Raw genomic sequence first — 27,747 nt, 5'->3', positions numbered from 1 at the left:
ACATATAGCGATGAGCTTTTCCGCTACTTTGTCAGCACGTGAGTTTTAAGTGTCAGTCGTACGTTGATACGCACCCGTCGGGGCTGTGGACAGGACTTCCGGAGGTGAGCTGAGCGCTGAATTGTTGTGCTCTAAATTCCACAAAACCACGATTCTCTGCATTGCATGAAAAATACATTTAAGTCGTGTCAAATAAAAAGAATGGGATTCAATGTGATTGAATAATAGTCTTGCATAAGACACAAATCACATTCTAAGAAGAAAAACTGGGGAAAATAAAAAAACAACTTTACCTTGTTCTCCATGACTGGAAGCAGAGTCTGATCAGGGGAAAGGAACACAAGGAACCATTTTGAAGTCGATGCACAAAAGCAAGGAATATTAAAAAAAGCCCATTAGCTGAGGAGAAGCAGTAACTATTTTAAACACCAGAGGGCAGCAGAGATGCAGAATGCTTGCAAAATGCTGTAAAACTTTGACCAAAGCCAAACTTGGCCTTACCTGCTGCACATTTTTGATTCGTTCCTGCTGCTGGCATCCAGCCTGCTGGCGAACGAGCTGCAGAGAGACACAAAGAGCAAAGTTACAGGTGATTTTTACCAAAAGGTATTTTCTGTCACTATATTTTAACTCAAGTAGGTGCTTTGTACATTTGCACACAGCTGCTGTGTGTTCCTTTTACATAATCACAAATGCATGCAAATCCTGTGAAGGTAAACAAAACTGTTCAGCATCTCCAAAGCTCATCTCCAAGTAGGACTGAGAAGATGACTGCGATGGTGCAAGTACGTGTCTCCATCTTGCTCCTCCAGGCGTGGTGCACCACTCTGGGAAAATACCTCTACGTGAACGAGAGCATGACGTGGAATGACGCTCAGAGTTACTGCCGTGAGTTTCACACAGATCTGGCTCCGGTTGTGAACCGCGAGGAAATCTGGAAACCGCGTGAAATCAGCGGCGACCTGTTTAGTTTCTGGACAGGACTTGTGAGGAATGATGGAGACGAATGGATGTGGTCAGGGGGCGGCGCGGCATTGGCAATTCTCTGGGGAACCGGGGAGCCGAATGGTCTGCAAATGGAAGACGCCGGCTTGATGATCAACTATTGGATTCACGACGCAAACCGAGACCAACAGAATCCCTTTTTTTGCTTCGATGCCATTGTCGTAAGGGAGGAAGCGTGCTGGGAGGAAGCTTTGGGGCACTGCAGGGAGCGACATAGTGACTTGGCCAGCGTGACATCACACACAGAGATGCTATTGATCCAGAAACAGCTGGAGAAGAATCTCTCGACAGAGCATGTTTGGCTGGGTCTGCATTTCTTCCCAGGGGGCTGGCGCTGGGTGGACAAGGAGAACTTGACATACGAGGCCTGGAATGAGCATGGCAGACCTTCATGTCCAGCAGCAAGACAGAAGTGTGGCAGCTTCAAGGTGACGGGATGGAGGCCAAGCGCCAGTGGAATTTTGGGAACCAATAACACGCTAGTTGGGGTTAGCTTGGGGGAAAGTGATTTGGGGGAAGAATCCGTGTGGGAGGCTCACGACTGTGAGCAGAAGCTTTATTTTGTTTGCTACTAAAATTGCTGACTAAGTAGCTCGAGGCTAATTATACGTTATGTACGTTTGACCTGTTTGACTGTAATTGTGTGTTTATGTTTGAAATATGTCAAATTGTCTTTGCTGCTTGTCTTTTTCTCTGAATGATTTTTTTTGCAATAAGAGAAAGAAAGATAGCTAGCTAGCTAGCTAGACAGACAGCTAGACAGACAGACAGCTCGACAGACAGCTCGACAGACAGACAGATAGAGAGATAGATAGATAGATAGATAGATAGATAGATAGATAGATAGATAGATAGATAGATAGATAGATAGATAGATAGATAGATAGATAGATAGATAGATAGATAGATAGATAGATAGATAGATAGATAGATAGATAGAGAGAGTGACCGAAAGAGAACGAGAGAGCTAGCTAGCTAGATGGACAGACAGACAGACAGACAGATAGATAGATAGATAGATAGATAGATAGATAGATAGATAGATAGATAGATAGATAGATAGATAGATAGATAGATAGATAGATAGATAGATAGATAGATAGATAGATAGATAGATACTTTATTGATCCCCAGGGGGGGAAATGTCTGAAGGCAATTCTCACCATAGCCTCCCAAAGCAGGAGCGTTGCCGACAAGCCTATCAATATCGTTGTCCTCAAATGCTTCCCGGTAGCTGTGCACGGTGCCCTGACAGAAAAGAGTCAAGCAAATAAAATTTGGAGAAAAAAAATACATACTGAATAATCATGAATGATTTTGGTCTGCTGAGCTTTGAAATTGATCAATGTACCTCTCTGGGTCTTTCTCCTGCATTGTGGGGCAGAGTGTTGCTGAAATCTGTTTCTGGCCTGTTGTCATGGCCACTATGGTACTGACCCTCACTGGTGGTCCGACGCCGACCCGTACCTTGGCTCACTTCCGGGGTCATTCCCCTGGAGCGCACCCCTGAAACCCCCCGTACACAACATTAAATGACGTGGGCAAGCAGAACCGCTGATCATAAAAACAATTTGGAACCAATGTCAGAAATGTTCATCAAATGAGGTGTGAGGAAAAAAAAAAAATGGAAGCAAATAAAAGTGAGTGGCGGTGGACAAACCAGAGAAGGAATAGGAGCGATGGCGGTCAGATTGTTGCGGTGTTATGCTTTCACTGATGCCTTGGATACGAGCGTTGTACTCTGATGCCGGGGGGGCGGGAGGTCGGGGTGGTGGATAGTGGACAGGAAGGAAGGAAGGAAGGAAGGAAGGTAGAGGAGGAACAAGGTGAGAAGACGTGCAGAGGAAGAAGCAATGGTGGGAAAGGGTTGTCCGACCAGCGTGCCATTCAACAGAATAAAAAAAGAAATAAAAAAAGCAACTGACTGAAAAGGAAATGTTCAACTGAAATGAGCGAAACAAGATTTAAAAGAAGGTGTATGTGCAACTTGAATCCACCAGGAGGCAGCGTTGAGCTTCCATTCAGATTACCTTAACATGAACTCGTGAAAACTGGGACCTCCAAAACCGCTCCGCTATTATTACTTCACACTTTACTTTTCATTTTAGCTGCGGCGCTAATTATACGTGTACGTCTCATTCCTCCGGTGTAACCGGATCTGCTATAATCTGCTCCACCACGTGCTGCTCGTAGTCCCACATGGGGATCTTGAGTTGGAACTTTACAGATTAAACTCTGACTCCAGTGAGACATTACAGAGCCTCGTCGGACGTATCAATGACGCGATTACGTTACAGTTTGGCCTTACCGGCAATGCGGTGAGCTACCAAGCCCTCCAGGTTCAACGCCCCCTCCTCGGCATCCTGCTCTCGAGCCAGAGAGGAAGAGGAGGTGTCCTTAGGTTGAGGGGTGAGAGCGGGAAGCGGGGAGGACGACTCGCTGCAGTCCGGATAGGGAGACGACCCCTGTAGGTCCGGAGAGTGACACACCGTCGTGCCCGCCATGTACGGGTTGACGGGTTTGAACGGCGGGTGGACGTTTGGATCCGAGGGGAACTGGTGCTGCGCTGGACGTGTGTGCGCGTAGGGCTCGGGCGTGTGTGTCGGGGTGTTGTTCTGATTTTGCAAAGCGGGGCTGGGCCTTTGAGGGGAGTGTACCGGAGACTCCAAAAGGGGGCTCTGGTTAGCAAAAGTTCTCCCGGTCGCGCGTAGCGGCTGATGGAAAGTATTGTTGAATGACCCCGAGGAGCTGTAGCCGTGGATGGCCGAGTCGGCTTGGTACGATGGCCTCGTGAGTGTCTGGGAGAAGGGCACGGGGGATGAACTGAGGGTGTGTTCCCCAGGGGGGGCGCTGTTTGACTTGGACATGTGCGAGTTAATGGGGTCCAGGTCGAGCATGAGCATGTTGAGCGCTTCGATGGATTGCTCGATGTCCCGTTGAGACGCCGAGGAGGGAAAATGTGGCAAGCTATGCGTGGACTGGAGGGGCGGGCCAAAAGGATCATCGGGGAGGCTGTACTGGTGCCAAGCGCTCAGTCCCCTTTGAACAGCGTCCCGGCTACTGGTGCTCCTCTCGGGGGCCCTGGGCATTCGTTTGGGGTTGGACTCGGGACTGCTCGTCGGCTGGTTACCGAAGGACTGCGAGCGATACATTCCGCTTTCATTCTGGAAATTATTATAGCCCCCCGATGGCGAAGCGGAGGCACTGCGCTCCTGCATGGTAACGGCCGTTTGTATTCCGTGCACCGGCATCTCGGTCAACTTATCAGCTCGTTCAAGGTAGGGGCCGTCGGTTTGACTTCTGACGGGGGCTTGCGACTGGTAGTAGAGGTCACCTGGGGTGGCTTGACCCTCTAAGGACGAGAGTGTGCCCAAACTGTCCACACTGTTGCCCTCTTGGCTATTAGGAAGCTCGTCATCAAGAATATCGGTCTCGCGCTCTTCTGCCGATGGGGCGGCAATTAGTCTGGGGTGACCCCCGTTGACATGCACCTGTGCAGGGACCAGGTGGCGGACGCCGCCTCCCGGACTGGTCGAAGTGGACAAATAAACTTGCCGCTGATGAACAGGCGCCTCAAGTCCGCTCAGAAGCTGATCGAGTTCTCGCTTCTCCTGGGGGCTGAGGGACGGGCGGCCGAGCGCCGGGTTGCCCTGGCTGGATCCCACCTGCAGGGACTGACTGTGTTCCTCGGTGCGGTCTGTCTTGACGGAGGCGGTGGAGTTTCCCGAGTCGCTGCTCACGGACAGAGTGTGGTCGACGGCGGGGAGAGAGGCGTGGCCTATTACGGGAAGAGTTTGCTCCGACGGTTGAAGGGGATGGTTTGGGTGTTGCGAAGCGTTCTCTGGGGCGCTCAAGGGGTCTCCGTGGACTGGGAGACCGTTGATGGTGACCACTCCTCCCTCCAGGGAGTTTTTCTTTCGGATCTGCGCATACAGGCTTCCGTCAAGTGGACCTTGACTGTGAACAACATCTGAAAGAAAGAAAGAAAAAGAGGGATCAAACCTAAAACTAGTGCACTGCCGCTCAACTTGAGTCAATAACCCTCCGTACAAGCACAGGGAAACTCGGGAAGGCTTTTTTTAAAAGCTTAGCCCAGCAACCAGCAACACCGGCCCCACGCGCTATTAATAGACACTTTACAGGGCTAAAGGCGGGGCTAGCATTGCGTCACTGAGGAAAGCAGGGTGGACACTGACCAACAAACACAACGCCGACAAAATGCTGTCTCCAACTATCCTTCGGCTCGGCCGTGAAGTTTGTCAGTAGAACTTCTGGTATGGGCCAAAGAAACCCCGCAAAGTCAATGTGGTGGTGTACACAGAAGGAACAGCTGACAATGAGGATATCTCAAAGCGCCAAACTCTCACACTTAAACCTCATCCACATTCCCAAGTTGTCCCCACAAAGCGTCGGAAAGCCACGACAAGTACGCCGACAACAGCTGACCACTATGTGCGGTACGACAGATGGTGGATGGGGTTCTTTCAAAACATCAACAGGAAGCAAGACACACAACTCGCTTCTTATATCAAGTAATGGAACCCAAAAAAAAAAATCCTCCTTACCTGTGATTTTCCTTGGTTCTCCCAAAAACTTGGCCAAAACATCTTTTACTTGCACATAATTGAAGCGAGAACCTTCTCCTGTTGCTCCCTTCTCTGTGTCCTCCCATCACTAGAAATGTGTTTGACGCCAGTGAGGCGGGGCTGCACCAACATTTGATTCTTCCCAGCAGCAGGGGAGTGGCTACACTTTGGATAGAACTCCCAGATGGCGGCGGAAGGAGCCCTTCCTTCAAAGCCACCTTGAATGTCCATAGTCTTCATTTCTAATTAACTTTAGGTTGGTGCAGTTCATTGTAGAATCAGAAAAACAAACAAACTCAATTCAACTAACTCAATGCGCCAAACAACCCCAGGCACAGGAAAAACTCTCTCTCTCTCTCTCTCTCCACTAAAATTAATTGAAATGACGTTAATCCGTTCCAGGCCCAACATTGCACTGAATTAAGTTAATTCATTAATTATTCAAACCTGCTAAGATGTAATGATAAAGATATGATTCAAAAAATATTGTTACAATTCCACTCTATATGTGCTGCAACACCGTTTGTGTTCAAATATCTGTTGTTTAACTTTGAACACAGGATGACATTTGATTTGATACAAGATTTTTTGTTTCTTGTTTAGTTTGACAGTAAAAGTCATCTGGTAGGAGAAATAAACAGCTCAAAGTCTCTTTCTTTAAGATGTGTTCACAATCTGCTGCTTGTGCAGCGAGTTATATTTGTTGGAATTATCTTGGGCTCTTATCTTGGATTTTTGCATGCAATCATTTCTTTTGCAATTTATAAGTGTGGTGAATATCCAAGATGTCTGCCACCTCTCTCCCCTAAATCAACTGAGATCAACTCCAGCTTCCCCGTGACCCTGAACAGAAGACGCAGTTGTAGAAAATGGATGGATGGATGGCGGTGTAATGCCAGTCAGGCGGCTTCAAGTCAAACAGAAACAATGCATTGAGAAGTCCTTTTGAAACATGAACACATGCCCTGCGTCCGACTGTGACCGCAAAAAGATCGAATGGCGCTGCGAGGCACCTCACATGCAGTTATCACTCACATTAATGTCAAAGTGCCTCAAATCTCTGCGGCGGCACTCTAGCCGGCCGGGTATGGCCACCGGGATTTTCAACCCAAATGGAACACACAAAACCTTCCCTGGGCGCCATTAAATAGTGGCAGCAGACCTCAAATTAGATCAGGTGAGTCACCCGGGCGGCGCACATGCTCGTTGGTTGGCCTTGACGTTTGTTTTAATGCCCACGCACTTGACTTCCCAAACGCTAGCTTGGGTGTCTCATCGGCACGTCACGGACTTGGCAGCCTTTAAAAAGCCATTTTCACAAATGTGGCTAATGGTTTGTTATAAATAGAAGCAGTTGGGCACCCATTGCTGTGTCAATAGCCCAGCTGGGAAGTGGACTACATAGAAAGTCGTGTGTGCACATGCACTTTGGTCCAGAAATATTTGGACAGTGACTTTTGGTGAATTTTGCCTTTACACAACACCACCATAAATAGGAAAATGAAAAATATATCAGTAGCTATTGTTTGCTTTCAGAAAGTCTTGGATTGATTTTTGCAGTAACTCGGAATGCTCTTCTTGGAAAATAAACATTTACCGTATTTTCCGGACTATAAGGCGCACCTAAAAACCTAAAATTTTCTCAAAAGCCGACAGTGCGCCTTATAGTCCGGTGCGCCTTATATATGGACTAAATTCCTAAATCTAAACTGGCCCGAAGCATTGTGTCATGAAATCAATCATAAGTGGCCCGCTGAAGACTATGAATCATGAATCAAAAAGACTATGGATCATTATTTTGTGATTATAAATTAGTTTGTTGCGTCTGAAGTTGAAATAAAAATGATAAAATGGAGAATGATTTGATTTGGATTAAAAATCTGACATGATGCATTAAGGGTGCGCCTTATAGTCCGGTGCGCCTTATATAAGGACAAAGTTTTAAAATGGGCCATTCATTGAAGGTGCGCCTTATAGTCCGGAAAATACGGTAACTATAATTCAAATTTCAAATCACTGCTAGTATTCAAGTCAGGCAGCCATGACCACTATTCACCATTTAACGGTTTCCTCTCTTCTTCTCAAGATCTCAATCGCAAGTCAACACTGCACTTTGCTTGAAAAAAAAAAAGCTTCCGTCAAAAACACAATGGTGGCTACTGTCCCGGTTAAAGTCACCATTTTCTTTCACTAAGCCAACATATCTTAAACGGCAGCCGCAATTATACACAATGACCGGCTCAGGCAGGAATGTGAGGACAAGCAATGATGTCATCTCACGACTGGATGTGACATTGGGCTTTGATATCGCCGTGACGACAGCCAGTCTGGATGCCGGCCGAGTTTGACTGACAGATCTTCAACTAATAATACGTCACAAATCTTTTTTCGATTTGAAGACGTTTGCAGCGTGACATATGACTGACAGCGTCTGGTTTTACATGAGCCACGTCTGCCAGGCAGGCGTCCCATCCGTCACTCGTTCCTTAGAGGTAACGAGACGTGAGCGTCGGCGGTGTCACGTAGACCGAAACGACAGTCAGGGTGATGTCATCTGAAAGACATGGCGTCAACTTCCCGTTTCTCTCCATGCCGGGACAGCTAGGTTGACTCCAAAATAGCCATTGAGAGGAGAAAGATGGTTTCAAGAGCAGAAGAGCATCACAGCGGGGTTCCCAGGACCGCTGCGACGGCAACCTGCTGCCGCGGCTCACCGCGCTGTCAGCGGCACGTCCGGGCTCAAAGCATTTTGTTCTCGTGTGACACGTACAAGCGCGCATTTCGAATAGTTCACCGCTCTCCATTTCTGCAGACTTAGTTGGCTTTGGTATATTTAGTTTCCTTAGTCGCTCAAGTACAGGTAGATATAGGCTACGTTTCGTATGTTAGAAGATACTATTCCAAAGAATAGCAAGAGTCTGGAATGGACTGCTTTGTATGGAATGGAGACCGATATAAATCGAAACTGTTTTTCCTGGATGATTTCGGACTGATACCTGATTGCAATATCGGATTAGGACGCCTGTAAATTTTTTTGCACTGATTCCAAAATGGCACTATATTTGATTTATTTTTCTCTTGCACATCAAGTTATAATAATAATAATAATAATAATAATAATAATAATAAATAATAATAATTAGAAAGTCAAATAATAAATAATAATAATAATAAAGTCAAATAATAATAATAATGATAAAGTCAAACTTAAAAATAAATAACTAAAAGATTTAAAAATGTAAATATCTCAAAAACCAGAATTTTTTTAAACCTGTGTCTCATTTACGTACATGTAAAGTAAAGCAGCTCAGATTCAAATTTGCTGTTGACCAGTGTTATTATCAGTGCCAAACATCATCGACAGTAAACGTCTGACTACCGGCTTGGAAGATAATGCATGTAATGAAATGCGAGCGTTAATGTCAACAAAGACTCAACTCTCACCTGATTCCAAACGCACGAGTTTTCCTTCAATCAGTCCTCGCAAAAGCCCAAGTGACTTGTGAGGCTCTGCATATAAAACCGGTGGCGGTGTCTGCCTCGCCCCCCCCCCGCCTGTGTCCCTTTCTGTCACTGTCCAGCTATTCTAGACATGTTTCACGGCTCGGCCCGGCCAAATAGGGGAGGGGTTGTAAACAAGGGAGACGGCCTTCAAGCCTTCTGAACAAATTCCACTGCTTCATCGTAACGTAACCAAAGTTGTGCTCGTTCGTATTCACGTTTGCTTTCAGAGTCCAACGATTTGTTCTCCTGTTGAACAATCAGATGTTTGCATTGAAGCAAGTTTCTGTTTACAAAAAGAGCACATGACAATTTGAAAGTAACTGTTTTGGCCGTTCGGCAGGGCCTTCTGACTCGCCGTGGCAGCGAGGTCGACAGCTGCCGATTTATTAGCGGAGCAAAGTCACGCTGACACACATGCTTGCGTAAAAACTGCAATGCACTCAACGTGGAAATCAAATGGCGTGCGATACGCGCAGGTGAACGCTAACGAGGCGCGCTGACAATATACGAAACGGGGGGCTGCTGACTTCAATTGAACGCGACAAGGATTCCCATCCAGCAGACTCCGAAATACACCATTTTTTTTCGTACTGGGCTCTTTCAAGTCCGTAGACAAGGTCGGTGTTAAACACGACGCCAGGAGGCCTAAGTGACCCCTTGATGAGTGATGTTGTGCCTTTGAATCTATTCTCTACCATTGTCAGGGAACCCCAACATCATCATAAACTTCTCAGATAGTATCCTAGGAGTCAAACTATTTTTAGAGCGGGTAAAAACAAAGTCTTCCACTTCACTGGACAGCCGAGAGGCTTAAATTACAGGACGAGAGGTTTCCTGTCGAGTGGGATGCAATTTGCGATTCCCGCTGACCTTCTTGAAACGCTGCAATTACCACGACGTCTCTCCGAGGACGTCCATAAAAATAAGACGGGTCGTTGCGACATAGTAAGGTGGATGAGATGACGATCGACACGACGCGATGGGCCAACGTGTTGTGCGCGTACCGTGCTGGTCATCCTCGGCTCCCTCAGAACGATGACTGAAGTTCTCATACGAGTCCCAACGGATCAGAGGATCTTGAGTGTTGTAGTCCACGCAGACGCTAGGCCCATTCTCCAGATGGCCCAGACCTGAGGAACGCATGTCGTCAAAGGCGGCTCATATATTTAGGAACAGTAATTATTGGCGGTTAGAAAAAAAATACATGCTACCTTTGATTTTCTGTGGAGCGTAGGAAAAGACAAACTCCACCTTGCCATACTCAGGAAATCTGTCATCTGTACAAAGAAAGAAAGTACTTTAAAAGCGGGAACATCCGCCTTGTCCCACAAGTAAAAATATACCCCCATGCATACATGAACTCACAAATACAATGGACTTGTAATTACCGCTAGGTGCCACTGGGTGGGAGCAAAACGCTTTTTTTTTTAATTGACTATTGAAGCTTATGCCCTTCGGTGGACCTTAGTTGCTTGATGCCACCAGATGGCGCCAAATAGTTTTAAATTAGACATGGCTTTGGTCTGAGCGCAAAAACAGTCCAAAGTTGAGTTTCTCAGTGCCTGATGGGTTCCCCAAATATCTACAAATCATACACGTGAGTTCACCATAACACCAAAGTTCTTGGACCCTTTTTTGTTTTAATATAGTTAATAAGTCTTGTGCTGTTATATAAATAAAGATGAGTAAATCTATTTTGGCTGTAATACTATTATTGACCACCAGATGGTGGCACACAACACACAACTCCAAAGTTCTTGGACCCTTTTTAGTTTTAATACAGTTAATAAGTCTTATGCTGTTATATAAATAAAGATGAGTACATTTCCAAATCTATTTTGGCTGTAATTCCATTATTGACCACCAGATGATGGCACACAACTCCGAGCCGGTGTTACCTTTGAATGTCTCATCTAATTCGCTCTTCCCAAACACCACTCCCAGATCGTGGATGGCGCACGTGTGGAACTGCACCCTGAACATAACATCCCTGGTGGGGTTTCTGTAGCGCTTGTGGTAACACTTGAGCTGTGTGGCAGGTGAGCGGAGAAAGTGTGGCAACACAAAGGTCAAACAGGAACAAGGTTAAACCAGGAGGAATGGCTCACCAGGATGTCGCCCTTTAGCAGGAGGCCCGGTTCGATGGTGATGCAGATGCTGGTGTTGCTGTCTCCCTGCACGTTGCTGTGGAACAACAACGACAGCATCTCGTAAGAACAAAGTGGTTCAAGGACGCGCCGCACCGACGAGGCACTACTAATTGCGTACTATATTCCCGACGTGTAGACGGGCTGCATCGCTTGGTAAATCTTCAGAAATGGACGACAGCCTGGGCAGGGCAAAAAGCCAGACGGGACATTAAGCTTCGTATTACTTCTCACTGCTCCAAATATTGCCAGGGCGCATCCTCACCCCCTTTGGACTCAAAGTTGGGAATCCCGTGCATGATGACGTGGTGCAGGAACAGGGGCTTGTTGTTGATTTTGATGTGGCCCGACAAAAGGCCGTTGAAGTATCGCACGTACCTGAAGAGCAAAGACAACGGCGAGCTGAGCCCACTTCCACATTTTGTATTCCGCTTTTCCTGGGCCACTGACAGGTATCGATTAACTTAATATGCATGTTTTGTTTTAATGTGGCAGGAAAACCCCACGCAAGTACGGGGCAAACATGGAAACTCCACAAAAGAAAGTCAGAATCAGGATTGAAACCCGGAGCTTCTCGAATGTGAGGCAGACGTGCTAACGTGCTAACACTGCTTCCTGATGCTACTTCCCTCTAAGTTAGCAAAACAAATAATCGTATAAAATCAAAATAATCAAATGCGAGCATGTTTCTCCCCTGCTGCTCCTGTTTCCTGAGATTATTTCGACGATGGAAAGTGCAACAGCGAGTTGTTGTGTTCAGAGGACAATTGGGTTTCTGTTGAGTTAGTGCGGCCTGGTTGTTAAACATCATTGTGAGGAGGCTACCTGACATGACCTTGACCATGAGGAGGCCGAATGCCGTGCTCTGCTGATGGAGGCCAGATGGTTGAGTTAGCAGGGATCTCACACAAGGTGCAAGAAAGTGAGGAAGGAAGGAAGGAAGGAAGGAAGGAAGGAAGGAAGGAAGGAAGGAAGGAAGGACGGAAGGAAGGAAGGAAGGAAAGAAGGAAGGAAAGAAGGAAGGAAGGAAGGTAAGAAGGAAGGAAGGTAAGAAGGAAAGAAGAAAGGAAGGAAAGAAGGAAGGAAGGAAGGAAGGAAGGAAGGAAAGAAAGAAAGAAAGAAAGAAAGAAAGAAAGAAAGAAAGAAAGAAAGAAAGAAAGAAAGGAAGGAAGGAAGGAAAGTGATGCAAAGTTGAAAAAGAAATTTGGCATGTCTTATTTTTACGTGTTGAAAGTTTCTTTGGATTTTGGATCATATTTTTGGGAGAGAAAAAAAAAAAGCAAATTATTGCTCGGCTTTTATCAACTTGTCCAAGCACTTCTCCATCCACAAGTGAGGTCAGTCCAGTTTGAATGGCTCACATTCACCACCATAATAGCAGGCGGGTGAGGGCAGAGATAATGAAACGGGAAATAGCAGCTTGGCTGGGGATGAGTCAGTCCCCCGATTTCTTTGTTGATTCTCTGCCACCTTCATCTTATCTCCCTCCTCTGAAGTTCAGTGATTCCACAACATGCTTGATGACATCATCAACTCTGGTGGAAAACAGACGCTCTCTCGGGAGCTCTCTTGGCATGAGTGGAATCTCTTAAACAAGCACAGTGGACGCCGTGACATTTTCACACAATTATCCCAATTCGAGCGAAATTGCAAAACGTTCTTCCTGTGTACGGGAAGGAACCGCATTTGGACCGCTCGTTGGAAATTTGGGTGGTTTGGAAACACACTGTGCATACTTTGTACTGCGCGATAAGCTAGCAGAACATTTCCAAACAGGGAGCGAGGTAACAACTGACCTTCTCTGAGAGGGCTGGCCCATGGGAAGCGCCTTGTCCTCGTAAAAACGCCTCATGGCGAAGCGGTCCAGGGCCTGGTCAGCGCTGCAAATGTAGACCCACATCAATTGTTGACATTAACGGGAATCTTTGGAAGATTTATCCTGCGGGCTTTCAAAGTATCTCCAAAGTTTGAACAACATCTGGCGGCATTAAAGAACGATGACTCTCCCGAGCTGCTTGTTCTCTGAGAAGCACAACTATAAAGCAGCCGGGATGGCTTGTTTTGCTACATGAATCACGCACACACACACACACAGCAAGATGTTTGTATCTACCTTGCTGAAATGTTGCTGTAGTGCATGTAGGCTGCCACCACCACCCCGGTCCGACCTCGGTTTCCCTGCAACGCCCCAAAAAGTCATATGGTGACCCACAAGTTCTCCACGTTAATGAGATGGTGCGGTCTGTCGGAGTTTACTTTGTTGTGAAGCACCACCACGTTGTGCGGGTCGCCGTTGAGCCAGGTGTCGATGGCCTTGCACATGCTGCAGATCTTGTCCAGCGGCGGCGCGTGGTGGTCAGGCCAGCCGAACTCCAGCACCTGCACCGGACCGGCGAGCGTGAACCTTCTCAAATATCGTGTTTTCACGCCTCTTTTTTACCTTAGGGTTTAATGTTGCGAGGTCGTTCCTCAACTCACTCAGGTTGAGCACCTGAAAGAAGAAGACGAATGAAGCAGAAGCCACGGGCGGGCGGCTTCATTCGTGGCGTGTTCCTCACCAGGTAGTGTTCGCCGTGTTTGGAACGCAACATGGCCGCCACCTCCTTGAGGTGGGCGATGTAGCTGCGCTCCTCGGCAGTGGCGGGGAAAGAGAAGGAGATGATCCTCTCCGTGATGTAGACCAGGTCCACTTCGTAGCTCTCCTCCATGTCTTGGACCATACTCTGACTCCTGGTGAGGGCAAGCATGTCACCGCTTGACGAGATTGGAATTTTGGTCACATTTTGGTTGAATCTTACCGTGACTGCTTGCGCTTTATTTCTGCACTCTTGCAGGACCTGGCTGAGCCCTGAAGGGAGTCAAGTGATCAATCATAAGCACGTTAATCATTCTATATCGCTAGATGTCAACTCATAAAAAAAAGTGCGGCGCCAAGAGTCAAAATGGAGATGTTTGGTGCACCAGATGTGAGACAGACACTGCGAAACGTGTGTGACATCACAACAGTTTGTGGTCTTGTAGCAACATGCGGGCGGGGAAGCTGTTAAAACTGCAGGAGGAGGCGAGCTAGATCCAATGTTGTCTTTACCAGCCATTGCGGCTCGGCTCGGATCAAAATGAATCCACCGATCAAATTTGTTTACTGGAACTGAAAATGACAAAAAGTTGACGCTGCACAGCTACATGATAAAAAATTGGGGGTATTTTTTCATTTCCTTGAGAAAAACTAATGTGAGGAACCTACGGGTAAGAAGGATGTCACAAATCCTTCAGCTCCCAAGACTTTCCAGACGATGAGTAGCCACTTGACTGTCTGGAAACCAGACCGCCATCATTTGAACTTGTGAAGACATGGCTGAGTTGTTTTTGGAGAAAGGTAGCAAATCTTAATGGCTAGCTGGTTAGCTAAAGTCAGCTCCGTCGCATTTGATCCATTTCCCACCGAATTTTTGTTGTTGAATTTACCCAATTTTATTTCACCAAGTGGGTGAACAAAATAAAACCATCTGGATTCAAATACAATTTGACGTAGATGTAGCCTAGTCTTCTTTTTTTTTAAATAATTATTGAAATGTGGGCGTGGCCTACCTTGCAGCCCAGGTAACCTGTGCTCCACCTCCAAGTTAAGCTCAAGAAGGGAAAACATCTCTTCAAAGAGCCGCCGAGAGGCATGGCTGAGCAAGCTGCCGGCTAGTTTCTCTCCAGAATATCAAAATAAGCGCGAAAACAAAGTTGGCCGAGACGCATCGGCGTCCGGCGAGGCTGCATTCCACTCGGCGCGGGTTCCCATGATGCCAAAAGATGCTGGATGCCAACTGATGTTTTCCCCTCCTTTGCAGCTGCTCCTCCCTCCATCCATCCATCTCATGATCTCAACTCCCCCGCTACAATTTCTCCCTGTGTTGATGAGCGCTTCCTTTACACTGCAAACATGCGCCGCTTACTGTAATTACCCTTCAGAATGAAGTTCCTGAGCTCAAAATAGTTTCGGCCCCGCGGCTAGCTAGCTAGCGTTATCTCGGTTGGTTCTGCTCCAGCTGTGGGCTGAAATGAAACTAAAAATGTTCTCAGCCTGTTGTCCAGATATTTACGACGACTTAGTCTTCAGAGTCAGAAAGTGGTTTTAAAAATTAGTCAGCAGATATCAACACTGGATTGTGTGCTTACCGGAGTATCTACGTGCTTTAATGGCAGCTGAGGAGTTGGAGGCTGTGGAGAGAAACCAGACAGCCGAGCGGTGAGTCGCAAAACGTTTGCATACTTATCTTTTGAAGAGCATTATTTAGATATAAAGGGGGCGGGGCTCAAATCTGAATTACAAGTACGTGGCAAAGGAACTGTACAGACAAAACATAAACATGAAGCCAATCATCTTCATCCAGGAAAAATAGTTGAGTGGTGTGCTTAGTTGAGCTCTGTAAACAAAACTCCAGACTGTTTATAAACTGCATTGGTCATCTTAAAGGGCCCCGTCCAAAGTCAAGAAGTGACTGATTGGAATGCTCCTAATTTGTTCAGCTCTTCAAATATGAGAAAGAATTTAGAAAGCAGCATGGAATTCCTGACACGGTCCCGAGCGTGACGCAAAATGAGAGCGCAGGGGTCAAAGGCAAGGCCCGAAAGGCAGATAGGGATCAACGCGTCATTTTATGTGGCCTTTGAGAATTTGAAGCTTTTTTGCGTGTGTCCTCAAAGGCCTTTTCAAAATATATTTCAATAATTAATAGTCGAACAAACTGTCTTTTCTTGACTTTTAATTTAAAATCCTTTCATGCATTTTCTCGGTCTCATTGGCACACGTTGGCAAGGCGAGGAAACTTTATTTATATAATTAAGAAAAATTAAAATAAAAAGTAAAAAAATATCATATATAATATATAAGGCTCGGCGATTTTCAGAATTTAAAGTAAAAAAAAATAGAAGAATTTAAGAACAAAATAATTACAAATAACAAAATAATAAAAAAAAATAAATAAAAAAATATGACCAAATAAAAAATAGCTTACTGCAATTACGATATGGAAACCCTAACTACGACCATTAACTACGAGTTTGACATCCCTGCTTTAGAGCCTGACCTTTGACCTCGATCAGCATCTCGCAGCTTTCCCCACAATTCCAGGAAGGGTCAATATATTGAAAAGGGGATTTGAGCAGGTCAAAAGGGTCAATAAAGATTTCTCATGCGCGACGGGTGCTACTCACCAGCTCATAGTTGGTTCCCGTTTGACACGTCGCGGTGACCTGGAAGAGGAGAAACAGTATGAGAAGAACTGCGATTCTGTTTTCACTTCAGCCCCGCAAATAATAACAAGCGAGGATACGCCGATCCTCCGATTGCTTCACGATGGAAGCGGCTTTCGTTACATTTTCTGATGTCGCGTCTTTAAATAGTAGGAAGGCCACCAGCGCGTGTTCCAAGTATCAAGTGCTCCGAGAGCGGCTCCTGTGTGAGCATCTCGCAGTCTCGCCGCATGTTTGCTGGCAGCGAGACGGACGCGGGCTATCAGCGGCCGGCAGGCTCCGCCGGGAAGGAAGCCACCATAATGAGTTTGCACAGTGAGAACAAAAGCCTGGCTGGCATTTGCAAGGCTGTCATGGAGCATATCGGTCGACGGGATCTGGAGCGCTTTTGTTGACATGCCACGCGGTGGCAATGCTGGCACACATCATTGATGAAAGTTTTGCACTTTGCTTGGCTTCCCGCCGCCTCGACTGACATTAGCGCGGCGGCTGAATCGTTACAGTGCGGTCACTTCATTTACAACTCGGGGTTACGTCAGGACGATTTTCACACGGGCAACTGAAGAAAAAGAGCCAAGGAGTGAATATCGCAACTGCACAATGTTAATGAGTTACAAGATGAGAAAATTCAACTCAAATGACCCCCCTCGAAAAAAAACAATGTGTATGAATTATTAACAAGAGTTGCGTGACTGGCATGTTTCTCGATCCAAAGGTCAAAAGGCGTCGGCGATGAGCGGAATGGGACTTGAGAGAAGCTTGACGACAGAGCTTCACTGTTAACATTCCCAAGTGCAACTACTCCATCCTTATAAGGCGGCCGAGGTGGGAAGCAAATACAATCTTCAAGTGGTTTGCGTACATAAAAGCACAGGAATAGCTTGAAGGCTTTGCCATGTGCCAGAATTAAATAGAAGTTTAAAAAAAAAAAAAAGAAGGCATGCATCCGAGTTGTTATGGTAAAAAAATTATTTCAAGACTTTTTTTGCTCCTTCAAAGAAAAGCCAATGATGAGGAACAATTCAAATAATTCCAGGGGACGGGTCCAAACTGTTTTTCGTTGTGCTTATGCAGTTCAGAGTACCGACTTTTACCCCCAAGTGGTGTTCTATCATTGGAAGAATTTTTTTTTTTTTTTAATGAATCTGCCAATTAATCAGTTATCACAATTTTTTTTCCGTATCAGGCAGGCCCGATTCTATTTCACGTATGGCACAGAAGTGCATTGCCTCCACACTCACAATTCCCTCCGCAATCCGACTGAGCTCGGCGATGGCTGCTTGCCTGAAAAACTGAATTCCACGCTCACCAAGCTATGGCCAAATAAGGACCGAAGCTCAAAAAAAAATAAAAAAACTCTTGGGATGGATTTAAACATGCTGGCTCTCTGATTTCCTCAGAGAGGGAAGAAATCCACAGAGCGCCATAATGTGTGTTCATCATTGATTTGACATGAGGAGGGTGATGCTGTACATTCAGGAAGGTGACAAATCAAGAAAAGACTGAAATGAATGACCAACATGGGGACAACTAATATTTTCCCAGATGGGAGCCTGAGGGTCATTTGTGAGCATAAACACAAGACATGATGGCGGTTGGTTTCAAAGTCCTCTAAATTTTAGAGGTCAAACTCATTTTTGTTGCGGGCCGCATCGGCGTCATCTTCGGAAGGCCACGATGACTGTCAACCCAAATAAATCTCGTATTATATACAGTAAACGCTACACAACAAATTGATGAATAACTACTTTTGAAATCAGAAATGAGTAAAAAAACGTAAAATTTTGAAAAAATATGAAAAATAAAAAATAAACTAGCCTCTATTTTTTTTAAAAGTGAAGAAAATTTGCAATTTTAGTATCGACACAAAGTCGGTGTACAATTTGTCTTTGCGGGCCAAATATAATTACACTGCGGGCCAAATTCGGCCCGCAGGCCAGAGTTTGACACCCAAAAACACAGGCCATAAATTTTAGGTGGCAACAGCGTGGAAAAAAAAAAAAAAAAACCTTACTGGCCCGGAATCCGCTCACTCGAATGATGTCATTGCATTATTTCCTCCTCTGCTCACAAACGTTGATATAAAATGTTCTTTTTTTACAACCGTGGTTTTCAACAAGACCTAAAACGTCGGCTGCCCAGACCACAGCATGATGATCTATAGGACGAGCTCTCCTCCCACCCGCCGCAGTTACGTGACGGCTTTGCGGTCCAAAAAGGAACTTCGGTGGAGATGCTTAGAAGACTGGATGAGAGGGAAAGTAGCTTTTGGACCACCATCAGGCCGCAGTGAGCGGCAAGGGGCCAATCACGACGACTGCTACAAAATCGACATTTAATGAGCAGCTGATGAAGATCAGATGTGCAATGGCAGCTCACTTTGTACAAAAAAACCAAAAAACTTCTGTAAACAAATTTCACGCAAGAGCGGAGCCGTCTCACGACGCAGCCGCTCGATTTCATGACTCACGCTTGTTTAACATTAGGGAGGACCGAGTATGTGGGTACACGACATTTCCCTCGGGGTTGCTCTCCGACATGTCACCTTCCCCGAGGGGAACCGGCTTCTATAAGAAGAGACAAACAGCTGTTCTATTAACATCGGTCTTCACCTCATCGCGCTCGAGGGACACGCTTTTGTTACGGGCAAGGTGAGGAAAAAGGTGGAATGTTTTCTCAGGAGGTTCAGAAGCAAATTAAGAACATTGGCAGGCTGTGCCGTACCCAAGGGCGCTACAATAAAAGTCAATTGCTGTGTTTTGTCTCGGCGACGGCAATAGAGGACACGTGACCTCCTGACCGCTCGTCTCGCTGAAGGTCGGAGACGAGAACGACATGGGCAAGCGGAAAAGTGCGCAAACTTTTCAGCTTGACTTCATCTCCTGCACTTTGAAGGAAGCTGCCAACTTGCCAAGCCTCAAATGCCTCTCACATGACGTAACATGAGGAAAAAAAAATCCCGCATACCAGGAAAAATGTTACTAGGCTTCTTACCTGTCCGCTGGAGCGCTCTCTCCTCTCTCCTTCTCTGCTTGCTTTCTAACGTTGCATTTCCACTGGCTGCAAAGCCAGCCTCGCCCCCTCGCGAGAGGAGCAGAACCAAATACAGACACTTTTGACTACCTCCTCCGACCCCCCCCCCTCATTCAAAACACCGTCGGTAATCCCGGATCCGTGCCAGAAAGCTACTGAAGTCAACTATGTTCAGCCGGCGGACTGAACCAGGATGCACTTTTGGTGCTGCTGGCTCAGACTCGTCCCTTTGCTGCCAAGTCATCTTGCAACGCTCTATATAAGGCCAAGAAAGCAGCTTGGGGCTTCTCGGTGCCCGAAGCGAGACAGTACAACTGCAGCCCTCCCTCCCTCCCTCCCACTCTGTCCAATTCCCCTGTCCGCACTCCTTCTGTCTGCACTTTGCTCAAAGCGGCTGTTGAAAGAGAATAACTATCATTGCATCAACAACGTGGGGGGGAAATGCATTGAAGGGGACGGGGGGGAGTAAAAGCAACCTGGATGGATGGAAAAAAAACGACAACACAAGTACAAGGAGTAAGACAAGAGTGATAGAAAGATAATTTGGATACGTTGCACATTATGCGTGCCACATGTTGGCAACGTCAAACCTTCTTGACACCCCCGTTCAAATCATGATAGGCCCCATTAAAGCGCCATAAAGTGTATAAAAGCATTTGCGTGCACCCTTAATGATGTCAACAATGTGATGTTAAAATTAGCATAAAGAATAAAATCATTGAGACTGTTGACACGTTTACTGTTACAAGGTCAGCGGCCGGAGATAAGACCGCAGTTTCTACACAATTGAGGATTTCAATCATGTTGTCCTTCAAAAGATTTAAAAAATCGTTTTTTCCAGTTTGAGGTGTGTTTTATGAACACAATTGACGTCTTAGTTGAGACTGAGGGGGGTGATGACATTTACAACATGACTTCAAACAACACAAACCCACTAAGAACAGCCTCGTCGGGCTCTAATCATCGTTGTGTCCTCGGCTTGTCATCGGTTCTGTTTTCCATTGCACACTGGGATCATGCGGTGACATTAAAAAGGCCGGAGTGGGGGAACGGACGGCGACAGACGGACGGACCCCAGTGGGCCCGCTGGAGGAAATGTGCCGGCAATTAAGGGCAAGGAACACATGGCTTCACATCACTCTTTTCATCTTGCACGCAGACAACAAAGTGTCACATGAAAACCACTCTGGGGGCTGCATTTATAAGTTAGGAGGTTACTCCAGAGGTCAGACATTTTGTTTGTTGTATCCTTAGATTTGATTATTTTCACTGGCGGAGTTCGAGGGGGGGTGCGAGGGCACTGCCCCCCTCAAAAAAAAATCCTTGAATGTCCCAGTGCCATGCCAGATAATTGATTTGGCCACATGTTTGGGCCATGTAGGGAACATATAATTAATATTAGAATTTTTGACCATTTTTATCTTTTTAATATATTTTTTTGCGGAGCCCCTGAGGTATCCTCGACTCCCAGATGGCACAGTGAAATAGTTCATAGAACAACCAGGGAAGTAAAATGTCTTACCTTCACTTCACATTTCTTATGGCAGGACAGTTGACAAGCTGCAAAGAAGAAAGACACGTGTTACTTGTTGCGCAAAGTGGACGTCGGCGAAACAAAACACATGCAGAGTTGCACACACTGTGATGCTTTCTGTCACGCTCACTGCCCAGTCGCTGAGCTGGAAAACTGCACCAAGGTCAGCCTGCTGCTGCTGCTGCTACCGTACATGATTAAGTGTGGGGCTGCCCCCTAGTGGCTAAACTGCAAACAGCCACCATAGCGCATGACAAGGGAATTCTTTTATTTCAGGGGTGTCCAACCTTTTAAGTTGGCATTTGCTGATATCATTATACATTGAGCTTCTGGAACAAATAAAGCGTTTTTGAATAATATTTTAATGATAATCATAATAATACATTTTATTTGTAAAGCGCTTTTCATAAAAGAATCTCAAAGTGCTACAGAAATAAGACTAGAAATAAAACCACACAAGAAACCAGAATAAAGGCATAAAAGCATGGAGGCGGAAAAAAAAAAAAAAGGGTTTTGGGGGCAAATGTTTTAGAGGTGCATCTATGAGTGGCACAGCTGTTTTAAGACAAAAATAAGAAAAAAGACAAAAAAGGCAAAAAATGATCTCATGAAATCATCTCTGGTGGATGTATTTTATTCCAATGATTTGAGAAATACTAATTGCAAACGCCGATATTGTAATGTTGAGGTTTTTCAGTCGTTTGGACGTGATTGGAAATTTGTGGAGAGGAACAAAAGAGTGCTGAAGGTACATCTCATGCCCTCCCCCCAGCCCCTTCCCATTTCCCCATTTTCCCATTCTGCCTCTGTCTACCACCCCACTTTGCGTCTTATCTAGGCTAATTCAGCAGCAGCTGCAGCAGCCGTGCTAATTTTAACAGCAAATCCTTCGCCAAAGCCCCAAACCGGCTTGATCTCCTACTGCTGCTGAAGCTTTTCAGCTCGGCTTTGCCTGCAGTCAGCGCAGCCATTGGCACCGCAGCCACAAAAGAAGAACCACGTATGTTTGCACCAAAAAGGAGACGGAAAAAAAAAAAGCGCCACGTGAAGGAAACTGGATCACAGCGACGGACAAGGATTTCCTGAACATCATCGGCCTCGGCTCGCTGAGGCGTGGTAATGTTTCTGGCAGGCGTGATGGCAATTTGCTGAACTAAACGGACAAAGTAGGTCGTCAGCAGCCGCGGCCTTTCCCAGTGCGGCGAAGGAAAGAAACACCTACAATTGATTATCCGGGAGAGTGGGAAAATAAAAGCAGGATTGGTCGCTCACCTTTGCAGATGAGACCCTCCTTTGTGATGGCCTGCTTGCATATATCACAGCTCTTGGCCTTCTTGAATGGCTTCAGTTTGAAGGTGTGCGTGTGGACCCCCTCCAGTTCGTCGGGCTGAGGAGAAGCGGAAAAGAGGAAATTGGCGTCACACAAAGCGAGCACCTCGACGTTTGTCGTTTACAATGTATCCAACACATCATTTTACGTTAAAGATGTTCGATTGAGCATCTAGTTAAAGCTACAAGAAGAGGAAAATGTCTCACAGAGGCAAAATAATGTCATTATAAAGTTGGCACCAGTCCTTTAAAGAAAAGCCTTGAAACTGACAAAAGTGATACAAATAAAAAAATATGCGAAAAATTTGGAATGAATTAACATATCTTTTTTAAATTAAGTGAATTACATTTTAATTAATTTAATTAATTTCAAAAGACATATTACAAAAATATGAACAATCCGGCCTGTACAGCTGTTTGCAGACACACAAATGAAGCATACCAAAAAACGGACCTACTCTGAAAGCTACGTTAAGTTCCAGTGCCGATTTGTGTCGATGAATTGTCAAAGAAAGTAAAAGTTCTCCGGAGTGAAATATGACGCCCAAGGTCAAAGGTCATCCAGCTGCACCAAGAAGTAAAACATACCTAAAAGTCCAAATAGAAGGAGAAACAAAACACAAAAGCGTGTGTGTCCACGTGTGTGTGTTCAGGGTGTTTCCCTCGAACAATTCCGTCATCTTTCCAATTAGAAAGAAGCCGAGCAAGAACCCTCCTGTCATATTCTCATTATCCTCGCTCCCTGGACGACCTTTCGTGAGTCATAGCGTCAGTGTCATTTCCTTTGTGTGTTTGTGCAGGCTGAAGAAGAAAGGCAACTTTTTACACCCGTTTACTGATTGGCTGCCACGGCAATGTGTGTCAGTAGATACACTTCAAACTTGAGTATTTTCCAAATTTGTAAATAACCCTCAAAGTGATAGTACTTGAAGAGGTCCAAGAGAGAGAATTAAGATTTATCTTGAGGGACAGAAAATGGAGGAAGATGAAAGCCCCAAAAAAAGAGAGTGGACGGCCCAAGATCTGAAGACGCACAACAAGGCGAGGTGTTCCTCTGAGGATTATGGACAGCTAGCACAGTAAATCAAGTACTGGTGCTCCTCTCCCCGAGGTGCACTTAGCTAATGAAAAGCAGCACAACAATACCTCGGCTTCACTTGGAGTGGAGACGCGCGAGACAGAGGCGGGGCGGGGCGACACACCCAAAGACACTAACGTGTCCTTCGGCACCCCATGAATGCAAATTATTATTGCCATGTATGAATGGTATGAAGGCGAGCAAACGCTCCAAGAATTGAACTATTTGGTTCGGCATCAAAGGCCACACCAAAATCCAAAATCACTGCGCACCCGGATTTTTGATTGTCGTCAAGGATTGCCAGATTGACTTTGTCTTGTGTTGCAATAAACAGGCTGATGTCATTTTCCTGCAGTCCATTAACTCTTTAATAACAAATAACAAAAAGTTGAAATTTCCTTCGGAAAACAAAAATCGATACATTTTTTAATAAAATATGAAAAATACACAGCTTAGAGCTGCATTTTTCTTTTATTATTTTTCTAACTAGTATCACATTGCTGTTTTTTTTCCTCATGCGTAGATGAAGCAAATATGAAATATCTCATCTACACAGAATGAACACTAACAGCATTTGTGGAGCTAACGATCAAATAATTATTGAAATGTAAAATCCCGCAGGAATGATGATGGAGTCCAGGTAGAGAACCGAATTGGAACTCGTCCGGCACATGGCACGACTCCATCCATCCATCCATCCATCCATCCATCCATCCATCCATCCATCCATCCATCCATCCATCCATCCATCCATCCATCCATCCAACCAAGCGAGCGTGAGGAGCAGCGAGCTCCACAGAAACAAACACGGCCCGAAGCAGGAGAAGTCCCGTACGCCCCTCAGGATTAAGAAAGAAAGCAGTCACACCTGCTTTCCATTTCCACCAGCTTGAAATTCTGCCCGGAACAAAGAGTGCCTTTGTGGGCCGGGCCGGGCCAACGAGGAGGGCAAACCCTACCAGATGCGATGCGTTCACTGTTACAAAAAAAAACTTGTAATTCCCTCCAATTCCAACTCAGCACATTTGATGAGCTTCCTACAAATCAAGATGCTCCATGAAAAGAAAGCAAATATTCACCAAACGGGCTGCACGGAGAAGAAAGGGAAAACTGCGTTGCCAGATGTTGAATTGCTTGATTCTTGCGCAATCACACATCGGCGCTGTCCGTCAAGCTTGTCTGGACTTTGCCAATATGTTTCTCCCCTTTTTCTGCAACGATGGATCAGCGTAGGAGAACATAGATATGAGTTGCTGATGTTTTATTAATGACAACGAATCCAGTCGATCCCAGTGGGCACGTGGCCAGATTGGCGCAGAGGAAGAAACGCTGCGCGGTGACAGCTTTGGGCTGCTCGTGTTAGCATGAGAAATTGGAATGAGGGTGTCACATGATCGATACCAGGTACACAAGACGTGCTGATCAATGCATGCGCAACAAGTGTGTTCGGCCACGTGGATGGTGAGCCGTGCAGATGTGCAATTTTAGGTCATGTGACCCGGACATGATTAGTGAATATGTCAAATGAAAACAGTTTTTCATGTCACTTCAAAGATGCTTTGTGGTTTCTTAAAAGGGTTGACGAGCGTTTTTTGTCGCATGGGATTTTGTTTTTCTCAGATCTGAATCTGACTGAGCAAGCATCTTCTTTTCTGAAAACAAAACTGATGGGAAAAGGGTTGAAATTCCAACACTGTTCACCTGACTAGAAAGTAAATTAAAGCTGAAAGTCTGCAGCAAATTTGTGGTGGGAAGAAAAAATGCCCAAAAACATGAGAATTGTGTCAATGTCCCAATATTTATGGATCTGCCAGTATCGCCTTAATTTAATACTTTCTGTAAAGTCTGCCACCTTCCCGCTAACATCAAACCTTCAGAACTCCAGCCATCTGGACCATCCAAAGTAGCACAGCATCAGTGGGGGGAGAAAAAAAAAAAAGTTTGAAAACGGTCTAAATTTATTTTTTGGGCTCACTGCAATTGTTTCTTGTTAGATTGCTTCAGCAGGATGGCTGAAATGAAAAAAGAAAAAAAAGTCTCCAAAGTCCAAACTAGAGCGTTCCAAGCTCCACGCATAGAGTCACAATACCGTAATTTTCGGACTATAAGTCGCACCGGAGTATAAGTCGCACCAGCCATAAAATGCCCAAAAAAGTGAAAAAAACCCATATATATGTATATAAGTCGCTCCTGAGTATAAGTCGCCCCCCCCACCCAAACTATGAAAAAAAAACGCGACTTATAGTCCGGAAATTACGGTATATTGATCCCACACACTCAGCATATCTCACGGGAGCTCCGTTTAATGGGCATCAAGGAATGAACTTTGCCGCGCTCGATACGATTTCATTTAAGGAGGACGATTCAATCCACACATCCACTCGTCAAGTTAACGCAGTGCCTCGTATTGTTTCTATTTTTAGAATTTGCTATGGGGTATATTGTCAAATCAGAAATGGACCAATAGACAGGCTGATTGAGCAGCACATTAGTTGCACACCAAGAAGAAAAAAAAAAAAACATCACCGAGTCGGAGGTGTGGCACGGCTGTTAAAGTCCAATCAAAGGCGGATTGATTTTCACGGCTCTGCTGGGATTTGTTTAAGTCAATAAGGGGACTCTGTTAGACAACTGAAGACATGACAGATGTGGCATACATGCGAGCCTTCGGTCTTTCCAAGCGATGCAGCAAAGATGTATTTTTTGGGGGGGGGATAAAAATCAGTTGCTTGCTAGCAATGAGCACATTCATGCTACTGTGGGAGCGCTGCCCGTGTCAGCGCGTCACATCCAATATTCACTCCCTGTGCACGGGCCTGATAAATGATTAATAGCGTGTATTTGGGGAGCTTTCTTCGAACCAGCCTCTCGCACGTCACCCGTGCGTGTTACACCTCGCGGCCTTTGAGGTTTTTACATTCTTCTGCCGCTGATGATGTCGCCTTTAAAAAAAAAAAACTGCACGGGAAGCTCCATTTCTCATCAAATGCAAGACTCAAAAGTAGGGCAGAAGCCTCGCTGGATGGTGACACGTACATCGTCACTCATCCAATCAAGGAGATGTTAGAAGTTGATCACAAAGTGGATCAAAAAGCGGGCGGGTCTTGGTGCTCCGCATGTTCTTGTCCAACTCATTGCGTGTCCCGCTTGCCGACATACTCGCTCAGTCCCACATAGGAGGGAAAAGCAAGCAGATTAAATTATACAGGAGTGAACAGAAATAGCTTCGGTGCAGCGGCCGCCTGGACACACCGGTGAAAGACGGCGACCGCATTCGCCCCGCACATAAGATGGACTTTTAGAATAAACACAAGGGTTACAAAAAAATTACAACGAATGTCCAGGTTGCCTTATAAACTGAAATCCAAATCCTGTAACTCCCCACGCTTTGAGAAGATTCCTCCTCCATCAAGCAATAGAAGAAAGAAATGTCTCACCCAAAACATGCAGGAGAGGCAGACCCATGTCCGAGCTCGCCCGGCCAGAGAGAGAGACGCAGAAGGCATCCTGACCCAAGAAAAGAGGGCGTTCCAGCTCACGAGATAAATCCGCAATATTCCCAAATATTCCCATGAAGGCTCCAATGGCAATTGTGAGGAGCATCGATGCTGGATGGGAAGGATCAGTCGGCTTAAGCGCACGGGAGCTCCGTTCTTCTGGCGCTCCCCGCGTCTCGGCCACTTCTGCTGGCCGCTCCTGTCAACTTGTGCGACTTCATTCTATGAAGGGGAAAAACGGGGGTGGGGGAAGGTGGCCCAGGAGATGGTGTGTTTCTCCACTGCCTCCTCCTCCTCCACTCCCCTCATCACCTCAACTGGTTCCCTCCAAAATCCAAAATGGTACAAATGACTGTGGCAGACAGATGTTTCATTTACAAGCTCATATGAAACCCCGCCCCCATCCGAGCGGCGATGGAGGTACAAGCCACAAATGTGAGTTTCGCGGACCAAATTTTCTCCGGACGCTGTTGGCAAAGTGAGCAAATCTTTCACCCTTGTGCCATTACATGCAGTGTGTGTGTGTGTGTGTGTGTGTGTGTGTGTGCAAACTTTGCGTGAGCGGGCGAGCCTCTTCTTCGTGAACGTCAATGAAAATCCAAGTCATGAATCAACATTGTATCAGCGGGCGCATTACATCACCGTTAGATCCATAAAGGGCTAAGAGCCGATTCATTTCCAGAAAACACCCGCTATTGATCCCTGCTGCACTTCATCACTTGCACTGGAACGGCGACGTCGGTTCACAGGTTAACCTGACATGGGATCTGCCTAGAGTACAAGATGGCAA

At 45.9% G+C, this 27,747-nt stretch overlaps 2 protein-coding genes and 1 long non-coding RNA gene across 6 annotated transcripts in view; 2 read left to right on the top strand and 1 right to left on the bottom strand.

The window, feature by feature from the left end:
• tns1a (tensin 1a) overlaps positions 1–27,747 on the bottom strand; it is a 36,227-nt gene that overhangs the window by 5,241 nt on the left and 3,239 nt on the right. The window contains exons 1-24 of one of the 4 annotated variants that reach the window (XM_037270460.1): positions 26,898–27,128; positions 22,326–22,440; positions 21,042–21,079; positions 16,448–16,486; positions 15,410–15,451; positions 14,041–14,090; positions 13,801–13,972; positions 13,683–13,733; positions 13,499–13,621; positions 13,356–13,420; positions 13,039–13,122; positions 11,508–11,620; positions 11,364–11,424; positions 11,204–11,279; positions 10,994–11,123; positions 10,307–10,372; positions 10,100–10,225; positions 3,314–4,975; positions 2,666–2,746; positions 2,357–2,511; positions 2,169–2,253; positions 502–558; positions 294–320; positions 75–156 (exon numbers count right to left, since the gene is read on the bottom strand). In XM_037270460.1, the coding sequence (XP_037126355.1) occupies positions 75–156; positions 294–320; positions 502–558; positions 2,169–2,253; positions 2,357–2,511; positions 2,666–2,746; positions 3,314–4,975; positions 10,100–10,225; positions 10,307–10,372; positions 10,994–11,123; positions 11,204–11,279; positions 11,364–11,424; positions 11,508–11,620; positions 13,039–13,122; positions 13,356–13,420; positions 13,499–13,621; positions 13,683–13,733; positions 13,801–13,972; positions 14,041–14,090; positions 15,410–15,451; positions 16,448–16,486; positions 21,042–21,079; positions 22,326–22,440; positions 26,898–26,966 (3,569 nt within the window). In that variant the 5' untranslated portion in view covers positions 26,967–27,128. Of the gene's footprint in view, positions 1–74; positions 157–293; positions 321–501; positions 559–2,168; positions 2,254–2,356; positions 2,512–2,665; positions 2,747–3,313; positions 4,976–10,099; positions 10,226–10,306; positions 10,373–10,993; positions 11,124–11,203; positions 11,280–11,363; positions 11,425–11,507; positions 11,621–13,038; positions 13,123–13,355; positions 13,421–13,498; positions 13,622–13,682; positions 13,734–13,800; positions 13,973–14,040; positions 14,091–15,409; positions 15,452–16,447; positions 16,487–19,480; positions 19,819–21,041; positions 21,080–22,325; positions 22,441–26,897; positions 27,129–27,747 lie in introns of those variants that run through there. The other 3 variants (XM_037270451.1, XM_037270468.1, XM_037270477.1) reach the window with 3 other exon arrangements.
• On the top strand, positions 767–1,694 carry LOC119134057 (C-type mannose receptor 2-like). Its single transcript, XM_037270491.1, has one exon. It carries the CDS (start codon positions 768–770, stop codon positions 1,578–1,580), a length of 813 nt encoding a protein of 270 aa, XP_037126386.1. The 5' UTR covers position 767; the 3' UTR covers positions 1,581–1,694.
• On the top strand, positions 15,146–17,825 carry LOC119134060. The gene is made up of 2 exons (XR_005100258.1): positions 15,146–15,479; positions 17,202–17,825. It is a non-coding gene; the product is annotated as an uncharacterized LOC119134060 (long non-coding RNA).

The sequence above is a fragment of the Syngnathus acus genome, chromosome 2, assembly GCF_901709675.1.
Source record: "Syngnathus acus chromosome 2, fSynAcu1.2, whole genome shotgun sequence".
In the NCBI taxonomy this organism is placed as follows: Eukaryota; Metazoa; Chordata; class Actinopteri; order Syngnathiformes; family Syngnathidae; genus Syngnathus; species Syngnathus acus.
This window is presented reverse-complemented; position numbering and strand designations above follow the sequence as displayed.